A 13,795-nucleotide genomic window follows, 5' to 3' on the forward strand; every position below is an offset into this window, starting at 1 on the left:
CCTGGCCAACATGGAGAAACCTTGTCTCTTTTAAAGATACAACAATTAGCCGGGCGTAATCCCAGCTACTCGGGAGGCTGAGGCAGAATTGCTTGAACCCGGGAGGCGGAGGCTGCAGTGGGCCGAGATCGCGCCACTGTACTCCAGCCTGGGCGACAGAGCGAGACCGTCTCAGAAAATAAAAAAATAAATAAAGAGAAAAAAAATTGACTTTCAGGTAAGTTGGTCCCAGGTAAGTTTCCACTCTGGTACTTCAGCCCTGGGCTCGAACCTGCGGACACGCCGCGGCTGCAACGCCCCACCCGCCAGACCTCTACTCGGAGTACGCAGCGCGGCTGGTGAGAAACATCGTGCATTCTGACTTCCACGCGTGGAATGGGGAGATGGACCGCACGGCGGGCGAACCTGCTCGGGCTGATGGACGGCAGGCGGACTGTGTGCGCAGGCACGGGCGGCAGCGCGAAGAGAGCCAGAAAGCGAGGCAGCCAGCCAGCCAGCCAGCGCCAGGCCAGCACAACTGACTGTCCCGGCTCCCGCCAGGAGGCGGCCGAGCGCCAACTTTACGATACTGCGCCTGCGCCGCGAGTGCCAACGCGCCTACTCTACGCTTGCGCGGCGCAACTTAGAGCCGACTAGAGCTGGAAGATGGCGGCTTCCGTGGTCTGCCGGGCCGCTACCTCCGGGGCACAAGTGCTATTGCGCGCCCGCCGCTCGGTGAGGTGGTGGCGAGAGCGCGGGGCTTCAGGGGACAGGGCTTCGGGAAGCGGACGGGTGTGGCCTGTTAGCAGTGGCAGGTCGAGGTGGGGGAGGACGCGGGGTCAGGGCCGTGGGAAGGTCATGGAGGAGGGCGGGGAAAGGTACCTCGCCGCTGGCCTAGGGGCGGGGGCGGGGACGGGGATCCTCCTGAGCACCTGGGAAGTGGTGAGTGATTCCCCAACCGAGTCCTCACTCGCAGCTGTTCCCTTCCACAGGCGACCCTGCTGCGGACGCCAGCCTTGCGGAGTACGGCAACCTTCGCTCAGGCGCTCCAGTTCGTGCCGGAGACTCAGATTAGCCTGCTGGACAACGGCCTGCGTGTGGCCTCCGAGCAGTCCTCTCAGCCCACTTGCACGGTGAGCTGGGGACGCCACTGGGGAGAGGGCCTCCAGATTGGGCCTGCCATCTTTTCTCAGGTTGGGGTGTGACCTTGGGCTCGGGTCTTCCCGTTTATGGTTTGGGTTCGAACTCAGTATCACTCACCCTGAGAATGGCCCCATTCCCGACCCTAGCCACGTCTTGGCTTCACGGGACAATCTTCACTATAAGCCATCATTATTTAGCATATAATGTCCGTCAAGTAGGCAGCCAAATTCTTTTCCAGCCTTTTGTTAAGGAGCCCATATAAGAGAAGTGATCACGTCTCCTCTTATAATGCGGAAAATGGGATTCAGACACCTTAGGTGACTTGCAGGCGTCCAGGTCTGTCACCCTCACTATGCCCAAGCTCATAATCTCCAGGCTAGACCACAAATGCATTTTAGGAGGAAATTAATTTTAACAGTACAATGAAATGTGTGATTTTCCAAAAAATACAAATTCTCAAAATTGACTCAAGGATAGAAATCTTGATTCACAAATAGATATATGAATAGGTGAGAACATTCCCAATAAATAATTGTCTCCTCCTCCCTTCAGTCCCCATCCCCCAGCTCCAGGGCCAGATGTTTTTACTGACACATCCTTTTAGTTTTCCAGAAACAATGTCCTGCGATTTAAATTATTACTAAGCATAGGAAAAGGTAGCCTGCAACTTCCTTGTTATATGACACCTGTTGTAGTAAAGAACGCTATATTACATGAACTTTAAAATGTCCTAGATTGTAAGGAGCCATCTGTGTTCCAGTGCCAGAGAAAGAATCTTAAGAATCTTGCCAATTTTGATAAAAGGGTACTGTAGATTGTAAAATGCCTGTTGCATTCCAAGATGTTAGATGTGAAATACGTGTTCATCTAAGATTGTATGATATATGCATTGACATCTCTTAGGAAAGCAAATATTACACGTTCTCACTTATCAGTGGGAGCTAAGAAATATGTACATACAGATGTAGAAAGTGGAATGGTGGACAGTGAAGACTTGGAAAGATGAAGGGGTGGATAATGAGAAACTACTTAATGGGTCCGGGCCTGGAGGTTCACGCCTTTAATCTCAGCACTTTGAGAGGCCAAGGCAGGCGGATCACCTGAGATGAGGAGTTCAAGACCATCCTGGCAAACATAGTGAAGCCCCATCTCTACCAAAAATACAAAAATTAGCCATACATGGCAGCACATGCCTGTAATCCCAGCTACTGGGGAGGCTGAGGCAGGAGAATCGCTTGAACCCAGGAAGCAGAGATTGCAGTGAGCTGAGATCGTGCCACTGTACTCCAGCCTGAGTGACAGAGCGAGAGTCCATCTCAAAAAAAAAAAAAAAAAGAAGAAATTACTTAATGGGTACAGGGTGTGTTATTCTGGTGTGTTATTCTGGTGATGGATAACGTAAAAGCCCTGATTTGACTACTTGTGCTTTTTTTTTGAGACACAGTTTCGCTCTTGTTACACAGGCTGGTGTGCAATGGTGTAGTCTCGGCTCACTGCAACCTCCATCTCCCGGGTTCAAGTGATTCTCCTGCCTCAACCTCCTGAGTAACTGGGATTACAGGCATGCGCCACCATGCCCGGCTAATTTTTTGTATTTTTATTAGAGACGGGGTTTCTCCACGTTGGTCAGGCTGGTCTTGAACTCCCTTGACTACTTGTGCATTCTATGCATGTAAAGACATTGCACTTGTGGGCGAGGCACAGTGGCTAACACGGGTAATTCCAGGGCTTTGAGAGGCCAAAGCAGGAGGATCAATTGAGCCCAGGAATACGAAGTTGCAGTGAGCCATGATTATGCCACTGTACTCTGGCCTGGGTGACGGAGCAAGGCCCTCTGTCTTTAAAAAAAAAAAAAAAAAAAAAAAAAATGGAGTTTTGGGTGTGGATAGAAATTTTTAAAAATTGCGCTTGTACCTCATAAATTTATACAATTAAAAAAAAGTCTTGGCCGGGCGCGGTGGCTCAAGCCTGTAATCCCAGCACTTTGGGAGGCCGAGACGGGCGGATCACGAGGTCAGGAGATCGAGACCATCCTGGCTAACACGGTGAAACCTCGTCTCTACTAAAAAATACAAAAAAAAACTAGCCGGGCGAGGTGGCGGGCGTCTGTAGTCCCAGCTACTCGGGAGGCTGAGGCAGGAGAATGGCGTAAACCCGGGAGGTGGAGCTTGCAGTGAGCTGAGATCCGGCCACTGCACTCCAGCCCGGGCAACAGAGCAAGACTCCGTCTCAAAAAAAAAAAAAGTCTTGACGCAGTGGCTCATGCCTGTAGTTCTAGCAGTTTGGGAGACCGAGGCAGGCGGATCATGAGATCAAGAGATTAAGAGCATCCTGGCTGACGTGGTGAAACCCCACCTCTACTAAAAATACAAAAATTAGCTGGGCGTGGTGGCACACGCCTATAGTCCCAGCTACTCGTGAGGCTGAAGCAGGAGAATCATTTGAACCCAGGAAGCAGAGGTTGAGTGAGCTGACATTAGGCCACTGCACTCCAGCCTCGTGACTGAGTGAGACTCCATGTCAAAACAAACAAAAAAAGTGGCCGGGCGCGGTGGCTCACGCCTGTGATCCCAGCACTTTGGGAGGCTGAGGCAGGCGGGTTGGTCACAAGGTCAGGAGATCGAGAGCATCCTGGCTAACATGGTGAAACCTCGTCTCTAGTAAAAATACAAAAAATTAGCCAGGTGTGGTGGCGGGTGCCTATAGTCCCAGCTACTCGGGAGGCTGAGGCAGGAGAATGGTGTTAACCCGGGAATGAGCCGAGATCACGCCATTGCACTCCAGCCTGGGTGACAGAGTGAGACTCTGTCTCAAAAAAAAAAGTATCTTAGGAAAGTAGATGTGAAAAACTTAAATCAGCTGTGAACAAATACTAAATTAAAAGACTAGACCATGTGACCAAGTGGGGTGAGGGGTACATGTTTCTTTTTCTTCTTTCTTTTTTTTTTTTTAAGATGGAGTCTCTCTCTCTCTCACCCAGGCTGGAGTGCAGTGGCACAGTCTAGACTCACTACAACCTCTGCCTCCCGAGCTCAAGCAATTCTTCTGCCTCAGCCTCCCAAGTAGCTGGGACTACAGGCATGTGCCACCATGTTCAACTAATTTTTGTATTTGTAGTAGAGACAGGGTTTCACCATGTTGGCCAGGCTGGTCTCGAACTCCTGACCTCGTGATCCACCCGCCTCAGCCTCCCAAAGTGCTGGGATTACAGGTATGAGCCACCACGCCCGGCCTGTGGTGCATGTTTCACAGCAACCAGGAGGCTGTCAAGAAAATTAATATTATCTTATTGGGTGCCAGGGCAACACTGGGCAGTGTTTGGTGTCCAGATCTGATTAAAAACAACAACAAAATGGTGTTATAGGAACAATATTTAGTGTGATAAAATACACAGTCTAAACCAATAGTCCCTTCCTTAATGATGAAAGGATCAAATCATTGCCAGAACAAAGGCGGCGTGTAATTTTTAGAAAGGAAAAAATAAGTTGTTGTTTGCAAATGATGTGTTGTATGCCTAGACAAAAACAAATAATTAACTGAAAAGTGAGAGTGAATTTAAGGATTTTGTATGCTTGTGAGACCAGGTAAATGTGCACAGTTAGAAGTGTCCCTGGCGGTCCTTGATAGCCAATCAGGAGAGCAATGATACAGTGTGACTAGTCATTCAGCTGGCCCTCTGTTTGCCAGGCATGACTGTATCTCCAAGCACAGGGGTCCTGCTGGGGCAGTTCTCCCTGACTCCAGGATTCATGAGTCCCTGCCTGGGGCTTGTACTGAGTCACTCAGGTGGAGTGTGAGTAGGGGCTGGGGAGTGGTTTGTTTGTAACCTTTGTTGGTGGCTTCTTGTCCAGGTGGGAGTGTGGATTGATGTTGGCAGCCGTTTTGAGACTGAGAAGAACAATGGGGCAGGCTACTTTTTGGAGCATCTGGCTTTCAAGGTGAGGCTCTTGAAGTCTGTCTCCTCTGGGCTTAGGGCTGCCTGTTGTCCCTCCTGAGGATGAAGGTCAGAAAAAATAGCCTGATTATGGGCCTCAGTGGAGGGGCTGATGTCTGGCCAGCCTTCCTAAAAGGAACCACATGAGCTTAACGTCTCCTGAGTAGGCACGTATCTGATGAGCCCCTGCATGAGGCCCTCAGAGCCAAGAAGACCCAAGGAACCACAGGAACCCCACTTTTCACCAGAGAAGCCAGGCCTGTGTTATATGCATGCATACAGGAGACCTGTGGAACACACCAGATATGCACATGCATTGTAACAAACCCACAGACATGGGCATACGTGCTTGCTTATGAAATGATCTGCTCTGGTGGAATACCTGGGCATCCCTTGGTTGGGGTGGGCAGGGCCATGGAGCTCTAATGGGCACCCCAGCCAGCTGCAATGTCACGGGTATGTGTGCAGTATTAACCAAGAGATAGCACCACTGTTCTCCACACACAGGACTAGGATTGGGTCCCACAGAGGTGGCCACTAGCATGTATAAACAGACACATACAGTCATGGGAATGGCATGGGAGGAGTGGGTTCTATCACTTGAACACAGTTGTGGGCTTACCTGACCATGGCTGTCATTAAGAAGGGGGAGGTGTACTGGTAATGACCCCACTGCTCGTTGGTAAGGTGTTACAAGAGCTTTAGGCAACACTTGGTCTGGCCATGCCCTTCTGTCCTGGCCCTGGTTATCTCTATTCTGTTGGCCCATTATGTCATGGCCTTGGTCACCAAAAGGCCTGCTTAGTGCTTGGTAAACATAGACTCTGGGATCTGTGTCCCCAGAGTCTATGCTGAGGGAGGTACCTGTGGACCAGTGGTCCTGCTGGATCTTTAGCCTCTGAGGACAGGGTTCTTGGGCTCCTGTGTGGCTTCTGATTGGTCTGGTTGATATTCCAGGGAACAAAGAATCGGCCTGGCAGTGCCCTGGAGAAGGAGGTGGAGAGCATGGGGGCCCATCTTAATGCCTACAGCACCCGGGAACACACAGCTTACTACATCAAGGCGCTGTCCAAGGATCTGCCAAAAGGTAACACCTGGAGGAAGAGGTGGGGCAGAGGGCAGGGGGGCAGAGTACAGCTACCCAGGAGTCCCTGGCTGACCACAGAATCATATTACCCTTAGCGTATGGCTTTGCAGCTGGGCAACTAGGGGTGGGCAGCAGGAGATGCCAGGCCTGGGGATTTTGTGCTGTCGTTGGTCTCCAGTGGTCCACCTGGCACCTAAACATGTCCTCCTTGCGTCTAGTTGTGGAGCTCTTGGGTGACATTGTGCAGAACTGTAGTCTAGAAGACTCACAGATCGAGAAGGAACGTGATGTGATCCTGCGGGAGATGCAGGAGAATGACGCATCTATGCGAGACGTGGTCTTTGACTACCTGCATGCCACAGCATTCCAGGGCACACCTCTAGCCCAGGCTGTGGAGGGGCCCAGTGAGAATGTCAGGTGAGAGTTGGCTGGGCTTGTGGTGGGATGCTTGCCCCATTCTGGCCTGGCCAGACCCTTTCCAGGTCACATTTTTAGTTGGCTAGCTGTTTGTCGGGGTTATTTTCCTGAGTCATGCGATTGGAGACAGTTTCTATATCCATGTGGTCCAGTGAGTCTTTTTTAATGGCTTTGTGGGCTTCACTTGAATTTTGGGCTTTGTTTTAAGGTATGTTTTGGTGCATGTCCTGACAGTCCAAGGGCGGGGTGTCTGGGTGTCCCCTCCATGTGGTCTCTTGTCTCCTTTGGTGATGGCGCTGGGAGCTTTGATACTGCCCTTTGAGAGTCCCACAGTGTTGGCTCACACCTTCTCAGAGAAGACTATGAGCCTGTCCTGAGGTCAGGCATGAGGCAAGGGCAGACGGGGGTTGCCCTCTGGGCCTTGGAGGGGTGGGTGGCAGAGATGGGGGAAGGGGGTCGGGGGTGTGCTAGGGCCCACTCTTCGGAGAAACCATGTCTCTCCTAGTCTGCCTCCTCAGTCCCATTCATGCACACACCCCAACTCACTCCATTGTGGTAGAGGTGTTGACACACTGGCCATATGTCTTGTAGGAAGCTGTCTCGCGCAGACTTGACCGAGTACCTCAGCACTCATTACAAGGCCCCTCGAATGGTGCTGGCAGCAGCTGGAGGTGAGTGATGGACTCACTGAAGTGGGGTCCCAGCCTTGGTTATCAAAACCAAGGTCCTGGTTCCCACCATAGGGGACGTTCCACCCCAGGGGACCCTGCTCCCACCGTAACCTTGAGGGGAATGACCTTCCTCCTGTGCTGTCTGAGGTGGGATAGGAGTCTACCCTGCTGCCACCACTGGGACTGGTTACACAGGATGCTGTTCCTCTGGTACAGGTCTGTCTTAGCCCCACCTGGTCCTAGGATACTGAGTTTATGGGCTGGTAGGGGATGTAAGCCCCTGGCCTTATTCCTTGTGGCCTTGCCCTTGGGAGAGCCAGCCATTGGTTGTGTGTTGATGCATGCCTGATAACAGACCAAGAAGTGCCTTGAAAGGAAGGCACAGGCCGGGCGCGGTGGCTCAAGCCTGTAATCCCAGCACTTTGGGAGGCCGAGGCGGGCGGATCACAAGGTCAGGAGATCGAGACCATCCTGGCTAACACGGTGAAACCCCGTCTCTACTAAAAAATACAAAAAACTAGCCGGGCGAGGTGGCGGGCGCCTGTAGTCCCAGCTACTCGGGAGGCTGAGGCAGGAGAATGGCGTGAACCCGGGAGGCGGAGCTTGCAGTGAGCTGAGATCTGGCCAGTGCACTCCAGCTTGGGTGACAGAGCGAGACTCCGTCTCAAAAAAAAGAAAGGAAGGCACAGAAGGGTCGGGGAGATTTCACTGGGGACTCAGAGTTGTAGGTTGGGGGAGGGGCTTTTTAAAGCGCCTGTAGTTTGAACAGAAGCCTGAAAGGTGGTGAGTGTTACTTAGGTGGTATGGGGAACTGAGCACAGGGGAAGAGCAGTGTCCTGGTCTGAGGTTTGCTCTGCTGCTGTGTGGGGTCACAGTGCAGGCAGGCTAGCTAGAGAGGGGCTGTGGTAGGGACCAGGCAGGAGATGGCAGGAGCAAGGGGGAACAGTAAATGGACTCCAGGTGGTTTTATAGATGGAACCTGGTTGGGGTCTGGACATGGGTAAGGAACTGAGGTTAAGATGCTTCCCATCTTGGCCAGGCACGGTGGCTCAAGCCTGTAATCCCAGCACTCTGGGAGGCCGAGACGGGCGGATCATGAGGTCAGGAGATCGAGACCATCCTGGCTAACACGGTGAAACCCCGTCTCTACTAAAAAATACAAAAAACGAGCCGGGCGAGGTGGCGGGCGCCTGTGGTCCCAGATACTTGGGAGGCTGAGGCAGGAGAATGGCGTAAACCCGGGGGGCGGAGCTTGCAGTGAGCTGAGATCCGGCCACTGCACTCCATCCAGCCTGGGCAACAGAGCGAGACTCCGTCTCAAAAAAAAAAAAAAAAGATGCTTCCGCTTCCCATCTTGGACGGGCGTGGTGGCTCACGCCTGTAATCCTAGCACTTTGGGAGGCTGAGGTAGGTTAATCACCTGAGGTCAGGAGTTCGAGACCAGCCTAGCCAACATGGCAAAACCCTGTCTCTAGTAAAAGTACAAAAATTAGCCAGGCGTGGTGGCAGGCACCTATAATCCCAGCTACTCGGAAGGCTGAGGCAGGAGAATCACTTGAACCCAGGGGGCGGAGGTTGCAGTGAGCTAAGATTGTGCCACTGCACTCCGGCCTGGGCAACAGAGTGAGACTCCATCTCAAAAAAAAAAAAAAAAAAAAACTTCCCAGCTGAGCTGACCTTGGCGGCTGAGTATGCATAAAAGACCAACAGGATGAACATGACCGGGGCTTTGGAGCTGGGGAACCTGGGAGTAAGAGCAGTCTGATATGTCTGTCAGACTAGCAGGACTTGAGCTCACGGAAAGAATAAAAGGCCAACACAGGGCAGGGCGCAGTGGCTCACGCCTGTAATCCCAGCACTTTTTGGGAGGTCGAGGCAGGCGGATCACGAGGTCAAGAGATCGAGACCATCCTGGCTAACAGTGAAACCCCATCTCTACTAAAAATACAAAAAAATTAGCCAGACGTGGTGGCGGGCACCTGTAGTCCCAGCTACTCGGGAGGCTGAGGCAGGAGAATGGCGTGAACCTGGGAGGTGGAGCTTGCAGGGAGCTGAGATCATGCCACTGCACTTCAGTCTGGGTGACAGAGCAAGACTCTGTCTCAAAAAAACAAAAACAAAAAAAAATAGGCCAACACAGGCCGGGTGCAGTGGCTCACGCCTGTAATCCCAGCACTTTGGGAGGCTGAGGTGGGCGGATCACGAGGTCAGGAGATTGAGACCATCCTGGCTAACACAGTGAAAGCCCGCCTCTACTGAAAATACAAAAAAATTAGACAGGCATGGTGTCGGCACCTATAGTCCCAGCTACTTGGGAGGCTGAGGCAGGAGAATGGCGTGAACCCGGGAGGCGGAGCTTGCAGTGAGCTGAGATCCTGTCACTGTGCTCCAGCCAAAAGCCAACGTAACTGGTGGCACCACAGAGCCCTCTTGTGGAGGTGAGGAGGCCAGATCCAAGGAGTCCTAGGGTATACGTTTGTAACATTATTTGCAAATGTCCCCAGCTCTCAGGGGACCCCAGACCTTATCACAGCCCTGTAATAGCACCTCTTTCTGTCCCCTCACTTGCCACCCGCTGCCGGGCCAGCAGCCAGAAATACTTGAGGGAGAGCTAGAGCGAAAAGGCAGGCCAGGTGGCTTTGTACCCAGGAGTACCAGTCTTGTCTTTGATATAGGTGGAATGCATCTTCTCAAGTGAGAACCCACACTTACATCACATGGCAGCCCATGTTGAAGTTCTGAGCGCTGCTGCTCTTCTAGGACTGAGGCAGTGGGAGCTATCTGGCCCTGAGGTGTCTGTCCTGTCCACAAGGCAGGGTCTGTGTGAGGAGGACCTTCTTTCCTCACCCTGTTCTAATGTCACATACTCCTGGTTTCTCCCACTAAGACAGGACATGGGAGTCCTCCGCCTGTCTGTAAACTCCCCCGCACCCTGTGCTTTGGGCCCTGGCTGGTCAGTAATGCCAGTGTCTGTCTCAGCAGGAGTGGAGCACCAGCAACTGTTAGACCTTGCCCAGAAGCACCTTGGTGACATCCCTTGGACATATGCAGAGGACACTGTGCCCGCTCTTACTCCGTGCCGCTTCACTGGCAGTGAGGTGTGCTGCCTGTTGGGCAGGGGTAGTGCTCAGCTGGGGGCCTGTGGGAGGACCCCCATGTGCATGGTTATCCTGGTGACTCCAGAGATACCTCAGCGGTTGGGAAGGGGTTCTCTGGCTTCTGCGTCACAGGCACACATGGTCACACACATGTACACCCTCTACCCACAACTGCCACCTTTTCTGTTCCCCCAGCAGTCTGGCTGTCCCTCAGCCTTGTCATATACTGTTTCAGATCCGCCACCGTGACGATGCTCTACCTTTTGCTCATGTGGCCATTGCAGTAGAGGGTCCTGGCTGGGCCAGCCGGGACAATGTGGCCTTGCAAGTGGCCAATGCCATCATCGGCCACTATGATTGCACTTACGGTGGTGGTGTGGTGAGTGCCAGAGTGAGCATGGTACCTCGCCTTCAGGGAAGAGAGGGTGCTGGGGCTGTGTGCTCCTGTGCGTGGGGGTCACAGTGTGGGTTGAAGACAAGAGGGTGGGTGCTGACCACCTATCCCCCTGGCAGCACCTGTCCAGCCCACTGGCTTCAGGTGCCGTGGCCAACAAGCTATGCCAGAGTTTCCAGACCTTCAGCATCTGCTATGCAGACACGGGCTTGCTGGGTGCACACTTTGTCTGTGACCGAATGAAAATCGATGACATGATGTTCGTCCTGCAAGGGCAGTGGTAAGTGGCAGCCTGGTACTCCTAGGTGGGATGGCGGCTTTAACCAGTGCAGTGGGAGGCTGAGAGAGGACACATGGGCTCAAAGTGAACACCACCCACCCACCCACCCCACCCCCACTTTAGGATGCGCCTGTGTACCAGTGCCACGGAGAGTGAGGTGGCCCGGGGCAAAAACATCCTCAGAAATGCCCTGGTATCTCATCTAGATGGTGAGTCCTGCAGCTCAGTGGGGAGGGATAAAGTGCATCTTGCCAGCGACAGCCCCAAGGTGGCCACCACTCCTAACTAACCAAAGTTAGAAAGGAAAACTTTGAAGACCACACCGTGCCCCATCACCCCACCCTTGGAGATGCAGGCAGGTGTGGGACAGGTCCACGGCCCATCGCTACCATAATAGGTGACCATAGAAGAGAGCTGTGATCTGGGTCAGCATGAGGTCAGGGAGGTCCTTGTCAACCTGAGGCTGGAGGTTGTGTACCTGTGGGTCCAGGATTGGGCTGGGTGGACTTCTGAGCCCTCCCCCACCCTTAAAGGCACTACTCCTGTGTGTGAGGACATTGGTCGCAGCCTCCTGACCTATGGCCGCCGCATCCCCCTGGCTGAATGGGAAAGCCGGATTGCGGTAACATGGGCCCCTGGGAGAGGTTCTGGAATCTTGACCTGGCAGACACCTGGAGGTGCAGCGTTGGGGCCTGGCACAGCAGAGCCTGCTCCTATAGGCATCCCTGGCGTCCTAGGCAGCTGTCACCTGCAGGGGTAGCATAGTGGGAGGGCAGGGCAGAGGTGCTAATGGCTGTGGAGATGGGTGCAGCCCATGGAAGTCTATAGCAGGGATCCCTTCCACCTTTCCCCTTTTGGGTTGGGGACAGCTGCATGCTGCCTGTGGGAGATCTCGGCTAGTTGGATGATGCTGACTGGCTGAGGTGGTGGCCAGGTGCCCGTTAGCTAGTATGTCCTCTGCCTCACCCTGCAGGAGGTGGATGCCAGTGTGGTGCGTGAGATCTGCTCCAAGTACATCTATGACCAGTGCCCAGCGGTGGCTGGATATGGTAAGTGGCCTAGGGGATCTGCTCTTTGTTTATTTCCTCAGGCCATTCTCTTGGCCTCCCCTTCCACCTCTGCTCCCCCATTGCTGCTCAGCTTACAGAGCAGCCAGTTAAGGCCCCAAGCAGCTCTCCCAAGTCCCCTGGCTGCCAGGGAGTTCTTGCTCAGAAAACCTGTCCTGGCAGTTCCTTGACTGCCTGCCAGGGTGCCTCCATCAATACCCTGCACCCGTCAGGTAACGGGCACCTCCATGTAGGGTGGGGCTTCAAGGGCCAGAACATGAAGGGACAGGCTCAGCACCCCTGGGGGAATGTTCTCTTCCCTCTTTCCACTCAAAGCCTGTCTTGTGCTGCTTTAGGCAGCAGCTCCGAACTGGGTGCGGCACAGGGCCAGGTGTCCCTGTGCAGGCCAGGTACCCCACCCTGACGCTCCACCCTATCCCCACAGGCCCCATTGAGCAGCTCCCAGACTACAACCGGATCCGTAGCGGCATGTTCTGGCTGCGCTTCTAGGCAGGAAGCCTGTGTAAGCAAGAGAGCTGGGCCGGGGCCCGTGGTCCCCCCACCACAAACACAGCACTCCGGCTTCTCTAACCTGTGCTGCAGGTGACCACCAATAAAATCTTCTGCTGAGAAATGTGTCGTCCCTCTTTTGGCATTGGCATGGAGTCCATGGGGCAGTAGACGGGGAGCAAGGACTTCCCTCTAGTTCTGCAGCTCCTGGACCCTCCTGCCTTCCCACAGGCTGATGTGTCCTCAGCCAGGGGCAAGCATGGGGGCTGCAGCAGAGGCCGGAAGTCTTTGATGCCTGCAGGGAGCTGAGCCCAGATGTTTCCACTCAGCCACTTAGGGGATGTTCCTTAGCCAGCCGGTCCCAAGAGTGGGCTATGGGAGTCCATAGGAAGTGTAAACCCAGCCTTTGCCCCTGTCAGAGTCCCAGCCTGGAATCCCTGCAGGCTCAGGTGGGAAGCCCCTCACTGTGGACCTTGTGCCAAGTCACCCCCTGGTGATCCCTAGTTTGCTGGAGTGGACCAGAGGGGCCAAGGGGTGTCTCCAAGGATGCCTCTTGCGTGTGTTTACTCTGGATTCTGGGAGGAGGATAGCCGGGGGCATAGTGTTCCCATTTGGTTTCTAACTGCTGCCTGGACAAGCAGGGCAAGAATCCTTTGCCTCCGCTGACTCAGGCTCCAAGAATAGCCCTGAGCTCAGTGGGGCCCAAGCCCCCTCCTTCAACTACATCTGTCCCAGGCAAGTCCAGAGCTGCTGCCCTGACAATCGCCTCCCCATTTTCCTGAGGCTGCCAGGACCCAGTACAGCTCTTAGCTACCTAGTCTGTCTGTTATCTCTTTGGGTTCTGGTCCCCATGGTGGGTGGGCAGGTAGGCCATTCTTCCTTCACCCCCCCGTGCTTCCACAATCAGGTTCTCTGGGATCCCAGGGGGAAGTTGAAAGTGAGGGGCCCAGTTTTCCTTTGAGGAAGTCACTGCCTGGCAATCACAAGCAGGGTGCTGGGACAAGGTCGTTTAGAAGAGGGCTGTTCAGAAGTCCCCCCGGCATCCTAGCTTGGAAGTAGCCCAAGGAACCCTTGTATCACTCTCACCCTGCCCCAGTACCTTTCCCTCACCATTGGTTGCCGTAAGTTGCCAATTCGGAGACATTTGTTAAGTACCTTCTATGGTCCGGGACCAGGGCATTGCACAGATCATTCTACTTTGTGAACCGCTGGAGAGAAGATGCTGGGCAGCGCAGA

The 13,795-nt window shown here is 53.7% G+C and overlaps 1 protein-coding gene across 3 annotated transcripts; it reads left to right on the forward strand.

Annotated features, from left to right (window-relative positions):
* Positions 1-207: 207 nt before the first annotated feature.
* Positions 208-12,683, forward strand: LOC104667772 (cytochrome b-c1 complex subunit 1, mitochondrial). 3 transcript variants are annotated; one of them, XM_010370338.1, is made up of 13 exons: positions 208-714; positions 972-1,112; positions 4,974-5,060; positions 6,014-6,143; positions 6,362-6,560; positions 7,152-7,231; positions 10,214-10,329; positions 10,565-10,708; positions 10,843-11,003; positions 11,127-11,212; positions 11,537-11,625; positions 11,977-12,052; positions 12,495-12,683. In XM_010370338.1, the coding sequence occupies exons 1-13, from the start codon at positions 646-648 to the stop codon at positions 12,557-12,559; spliced, it is 1,443 nt and encodes a 480-aa protein (XP_010368640.1). In that variant the 5' UTR covers positions 208-645; the 3' UTR covers positions 12,560-12,683. The 3 variants fall into 3 exon arrangements, with proteins under 3 accessions (XP_010368640.1, XP_010368634.1, XP_030771465.1); XM_010370332.1 differs by having other exon boundaries at positions 532-714; positions 10,565-10,720; XM_030915605.1 differs by lacking the exon at positions 10,565-10,708 and having other exon boundaries at positions 532-714.
* The last annotated feature ends 1,112 nt before the right edge of the window (positions 12,684-13,795 follow it).

This window comes from Rhinopithecus roxellana, chromosome 1 (assembly GCF_007565055.1).
Source record: "Rhinopithecus roxellana isolate Shanxi Qingling chromosome 1, ASM756505v1, whole genome shotgun sequence".
Lineage (NCBI taxonomy): Eukaryota > Metazoa > Chordata > Mammalia > Primates > Cercopithecidae > Rhinopithecus > Rhinopithecus roxellana.